The sequence below is a fragment of the Lonchura striata genome, chromosome 5 (genome assembly GCF_046129695.1).
Source record: "Lonchura striata isolate bLonStr1 chromosome 5, bLonStr1.mat, whole genome shotgun sequence".
Lineage (NCBI taxonomy): Eukaryota > Metazoa > Chordata > Aves > Passeriformes > Estrildidae > Lonchura > Lonchura striata.
The window spans coordinates 12139690-12145689 of NC_134607.1; the positions used below are offsets into that span (position 1 = coordinate 12139690).

Here is a 6000-nt window from a genome sequence, read left to right on the forward strand (position 1 = left end):
CTCTGGTGTAGGTCCAGGATCCAGAGTGATTAAAGTGGAAATGTGAAATAGCACAAGTGGATGCTGGCCATTCTAAAGAGGATGAGAGCAAGTGTGTCAATTCCTGCATGAACCCTCATGGTGGAATGTGATTATTACTGGTTTTGGCAGTGTTCCTCTTCCTTGCTTTTGCCTCATTTGTATTTAACTTTACCTTTCACATCATTGCTCTTATTAAATTATTGTATCCAGAGCCCTTCCCACATGATGCATGCTTAAGGTTCTTGTTATTTCACTGCAGACTTTCCTTGCACCACCCAGTGTTCCCTGTTCCTCTCCATCAGTGCTACAGCCACACTCCCTGCTAAGGAACCTTTTTCTTCCCTTGCTATGTGTTCTTGCATGTCTTCCCCCACTAACAACTCCTGTGGGCACCCAGCCCAGGAGCCACTTCCATGCTTGAGCTGGAACTGGTGGGACGAATCTGTGTCCTTCCCTCCTCAGCACTACTAGAGGCAGTAACGCTTTATTTGTCCTGCATAGTAAGTATGTCACCTTCCTAATCCACTCCTCAGTACGAAACATTCCTGCAGGGCTTTGGAACCAGTTCTTTCTTTGATACAGTAGTGGCAAGGAATGTGGCTGATGGCCAGGAAAAGTGGGACAGATGAAGGAACTGCTAGGCAAGAAACAATGATTCTGTCATTTGGCCTTTGCAATAGAGACGTGATGGTCATTGCTGGCATTTCTGTGATCCACCTCTAAATGGCTTCCCTTCAGAAATGCCTGCCATAAACTCAAGTTTTCATGGATTTCCTAGGTGCAGTCTCCTGAGGGAGCAAGTAGAAATATTTGAGGAACTTCAGGAATAGATTAGGATGAGTGTTTGCAAGCAGTGCTGTCTTCAGCCCTGCTGCTGCTGATTTTGTTGTTGGGTCTGCTCTAGTGGTTAACTGGCACTTCCACAGCTGTAAATGAGGATTTACAAACTTTTCAATACTGCTGGGAATTTTGGATCCTGGGCAATATATTACTTCGTTGCTTTGTGTTATGAGGTCTGCCTTTTAAAAACTTAGATTGAAGTGCAGTTGCTTGTTTATAAATATGAATGGCATAGGACAAAGCTTCTAGGTTGGTTTTCCCCCCACACAGGATAATGTTCAGCAAGCTTTCTAGCAGAACTGAAACCTGGCATTTATGTGAAGGGGTTTTGTGTTCTTGCAGTGAGAAGAGGAGGAATGAGTGAGGAATACCCTCACTTCTGCCTTCTTTAAGCTGTATTTCTTGTTTGTACCTTGAATGCTTATTCTTCTGACTTAGGAAATCTGAACATAATGGTAAAAATAATGCTTTTTAGGATCAAAAAGCAAAATGTAATGCAGTGCAGACCTTCCCTGCAGATCCTGACTGTTAGGTGGATGAAGACAGTCCCATTTGATTATCCTCAAGAACATAAGTATGGCAGCTATGGGAAACAACAGTTGCTGTTTCTGCCTGGGGCTTTTTTTTTTTTTTTTTTTTTTTTGTAAAGTGGGTGAATTTTTATCTTAATTTCACAAAGTGGAGATAATTTGCTACAGAGCAGCTGGCAATGCTGATTTTACTGCTCCTTATTCAGCATCCAGCATTGTTTTCCAAGGTGGAATTGACTTATACCAGTAGTGGTTGCTGCTGATTAAAAGGTGTAGGATGAGAGAGCGACGTGCCTGTACTATCATTCAGTGCTGAAATCTCATGTCCTTTTTCTTTTACAAAGACCTGTAGGCTACTATCACTCCCCTCTTAGGATGACCATTTGCAGCACTTCTTGCAAAGTAAACCTAGCTGTGAAATGCTCTGAATCTGAGAAAACGTCCTTGCAGTTCCCACTTCAGCGTGTCCTGGAATGGAAACTCAGAATTAATTTGCATGGCATTTTAACTCTTGGTGTGCCATTACCACAGTTACTGAATGCACTAAAGACAGGCCAGCGCTGAGCCAAGTGGTGATGGCTGTGTTTGTGTTTGTAGGGACCAGCAGCACCAACACAGTGGGGGCTGCAGTGAACAGCCAGGCTCCCCAGACCCAGCCCACAGCCATCGCCTCGAGCCGCAAGGGCACCTTCACAGATGACCTGCACAAGCTGGTGGATAACTGGGCTCGGGACGCCATGAACCTGTCTGGCAAGAAAGTTGGCAAAGGGCACGGCGGCTACGAGGTGAGGTGTGACCTGTGAAGGGAGTGTGGTGAGAAGCTGTGGGTGTCCTTCTGTCTCCCTGGGGTTTCAAACGTAGTCAGAGCTGGGGCAGCAGCTCTAGCATACTGCTGGCTGGCTCTTCACATGCAGGATGTACTGCCTGCTCTAGAAGGGAAGGGGAAAACTAAAGGGGAGGGCCATGGGCTGGCCCTGTAAATGCCCATTGGGAGTGGATTGTAGACCAAGGGGTGGACTGGTGGTTTTTAAAGTTACACAGTTAAAGTTCTCTTGGTGGTTGGATTACCTTTCAGGGCCCTGGAATGGCAAGAAAATTCTCAGCACCGGGTCAGCTCTGTATCTCTATGACATCTTCCCTGGGTGCTACACCCATCCCTGCAGCATCAGCTACCTCTTTAGGTCCCTTCAGCAAGGCCATGTGCCCCCCACAGCAGTACGGTTACCCAGCAGCATCCTTCCCCCCGCCCTGGAGCGGGGCAGGGGGGCCAGCACCGGCACAGCTCGGCCAGTTCCAGCCCGTGGGTGCCGCGTCTTTGCAAAGCTTCAACATCAGCAATTTGCAAAAGTCTGTCAGCAACCCTCCAGGCTCCAACCTGCGGACCACTTAAACGTGCCCAGAGACCCTGCTGGCTACACCTCGGGACAGGACTTGGGGAGGGAGATGGGGCCCTGTATCACTACTAGTGCTGCAATTAACTGGTAGCTTGCCAGACTGGGAATGAATTTCTCTTTTCCAACCATTGCTGTCAACTCTTGGTAGCGGGAGTTTCCCCACGCACTTGGAAGGGGGAGGAGGATGATCAGCATCCTTGTGATGGGACAGTGCTTTTCACCGAGGGGAGCTGTTCTTGTGTGGAGTGAGAGCTGTGAGCAGAAGCCAGGGGTCAGTTCATACAGTCTTGCTGTGAAATATTTCTGGCTGGGGGCTGAATCCACATGTGTGGAGGTGGGAGAGCTGAACCCTAGCATGAGGCTTTAGCATGCTTCTTGCCTCTTCCTGAAGAACCAAGATCCAGAAAAAGCTGTCCAAATTCCCCTCCTCTCCCTCTCCCCACTCAATAGTATCTGACTCTGAAATGGTGGGGCACGTGAATGGACTTGTGGTGCAGCCCGTGCTTGATAGGTCATTACTGCTTTAAGTAAGATATTAACAGCTTTGACTGCAGCATTAGAGCAATTTAAATTGTTAAAAAAAAAATTTAAAGTTCCCTGCGGACATGTACTTACCATCAGTTTTGATGTGGAAACACTGTGATTATATAAATGTTGTTGGACAACAGTAGTTTAAAAATGAGTGGAATATAGAGGGTTAAAAAAGTTAAAAAGAAAAAATGGGAAAAAAAGCTAGCTATATCCTTATACTTATTGGAGACACTTTAACTTTTTCCTTTGTATTTTCATTGTATTAGATAAATAAATGTGAATGTAAAATTGTATAAATTAATGTACTTGAATACTTGTCTGTTCTCCCAGTATGCTTGCTGGATATTTTAGTGCCTTGGACTTCTCTTGCTTCTGCAGTTTAGCGTCGTCTTCCCAGCAGAGCCCAGGTGGGCAGAGGGCAAGCTGAGGGCAGGATGTTTGTGCCCAGCGCCCGGGATGTTGGAGCAGGAGCGTGGAAGGGAGGTCACCGAGGCTGTGGGTCAGAGCAGTTCTGTGTGTGGGAAAACTTATCCAGGCGGGCAGAGCTGAAGGTGTGGGGTGACAGGGGCCAGGTGGGCTGGGACGGAGGGATGCAGGTGAAGCTACAACGAGACATAACCAATATTGGCTCTGGAGGCAGGAGACTGGGTCAGAATGGGAGAGAGGATGGGGAGAACGTGTATCTTTGGGAACGGCCCAACTTAAGGTGCAGTTTGACTCCAGCTGTGAAGTGGAAAAGATGTTTGGTCAGGATGTGACTTAAGGGAGAAGTGCCATTGCTCGTTTGGCTTGGGTTTGTCTGCTGGGATTGCTTTTCTTACCTTTTTTTTTTGGTAAAATTCATTTAAACCAGGAACAGACTGTCCTGGTGCAACGTCCATTGCCGGCAATGGATGTACTTGAAGCAGCCGGCATCAAGAAGTTTCCTCTGTCTTACTTGGAGGATTTATAATTTTGTTCACTTTTAACAAATTTCAAGCTGGTACCAGGCCTGTCACTGTCTGTCACTTGTCCTCTCAGTATCTGTACTGTATCTTCTGCTTTGGTCATTCTCCCTTTTTATGTTTAAGAAATACTGGTTTCCTCTTCAAAGTCAAAATAATACCAGCCAGTATTTATGTAGTGCTGCAAGCAGCTGTGAAGGATGAGGCTGTAGCTTCCTGGTGCTTGGAGCAGGTCGTCGGTGTCCTGGAGGCTGGCGCATCACAGGGGCGTTACTTGTCCACGTTTGTTTTTATCTCGGAGCGCTGTTCCCTGCTGGGGCCTTACTAGGGAGTTTCTACATCTGCAGATGTTCTCACGCTTTCATTTTCACAAAGAAATGTGTGAGATGCTTTCTGCTCCTGTCCCTTGTTTGGCAGCAGTTCTGGCAGCAGGGCGGGCGCAGGCTGGAGAGGAGCGGCTCTGGGCCAGGGCTGGGGCGCTTCCGTGGGACAGGCACAGGCTGAGGCTCCGGGAGGACGGGGCAGCTCAAAGGGGAGCAGGAGAGCAGCAAGCCCAGGGCTGAGGCCAGATGGGAACCTCTGAAAGGATGGATGCAGGGGTGAGGCTCTTGAGCACACCCAGGGAAACAGGAGCGGGGACACAGCTGGGGCAGGAATGAGACAAGGGCAATATTTGTGGCAGAGGAACTGGTCAGCTGGATGCAGCACGTGGTTATTTAAATTTGATCTAAGAAGTTTGAGGTCGTTTTTTCACTTAATGTTATGCAAGAACTGGTTTTATTTACCATTGATTTATTTTTCTCCCTCCCTCTCCTCCTGTGGATGAATAACTGAAGTCTAGAGGAATAAACTAATGCTACTGAACTGTTAAATTATTTTGTTTAATATTACACTTTGAGTATCTTTTTCCACATAAAATCTGTTTCTGAATTACAAGCGTTTTCTTTACATTATTTAACAATGTACACTGTAAAAAAATAAAAATAAAAAAAATAAAATTAATTGAAACTTTGGTCTTCCCTGGCCGCAGTTAGTTTTGTTTTGCGCTGAACCCTTCTTGTACGACTGTGCCCCATGCTGCAGTTTGTTACCTTTGTAGAATATTGAATGAAGCCGTTCAAATAAACCAAACCTGCTTTGGTTGAGCTGTGGGTTTTCTTGTGGAACATCAGGTTCCAGCCCCTCTGTCCTGGTCTTGCAGTGATGTAACTGTTACCCAATTTACCAGTTCATCACAGGAAATAAACCCAGTTTAATGAGAACTTTTAACTGCTCAAAAGCAGTGACCAGTCACGAGCTTTTGACCTTTAACAGATACTCTGAAACAAAGTACTGAGAAGAGTAATTCCTAAATGGATCTTGAGAAGGGGAGTGGCCTGAGGGAGGAGAACAGATCAGCTGTCACTGCTTTTATAGCTGAGAACATCACCAAGGGGCCAAATGCGCACAGCTGTGGCAGACTCTAATTGGTGGTGGCTGTCCCTGTGGAAGCCACCAAGGAGGGACAGATGGCATGTCAGGGGCAGGTCCTCTGCTTGCTTTTGGCACAGAGGCATGAGCAGGGTCTCTGCTCCTCTGGGCTGGATGTGAGCAGGGATGTGCTCCCATCCTGTAGGGCTGGGAGAAGGAACTCCTTAGCGACCTTAATAACAAGAATTCAGTTCTTGGACTGGAACTGTAACAGTCAACAGTGTCATTCTTACACTGTAGACTTGCACTGTGAGAAACAAAGCTCACTTT

At 46.8% G+C, this 6000-nt stretch overlaps 1 protein-coding gene across 11 annotated transcripts in view; it reads left to right on the top strand.

Annotated features, from left to right (window-relative positions):
• The window catches only part of WNK1 (WNK lysine deficient protein kinase 1), a 98545-nt gene extending 93260 nt beyond the window's left edge, over positions 1–5285 (top strand). For all 11 annotated transcript variants that reach the window (XM_031507942.2, XM_021535060.3, XM_021535058.3 and 8 more), the window contains 2 exons: positions 1989–2176; positions 2467–5285. In XM_031507942.2, coding sequence (XP_031363802.2) covers positions 1989–2176; positions 2467–2781 — 503 coding nt within the window. In that variant the 3' untranslated portion in view covers positions 2782–5285. The remainder of the gene's footprint in view (positions 1–1988; positions 2177–2466) is intronic.
• Positions 5286–6000: the final 715 nt, after the last annotated feature.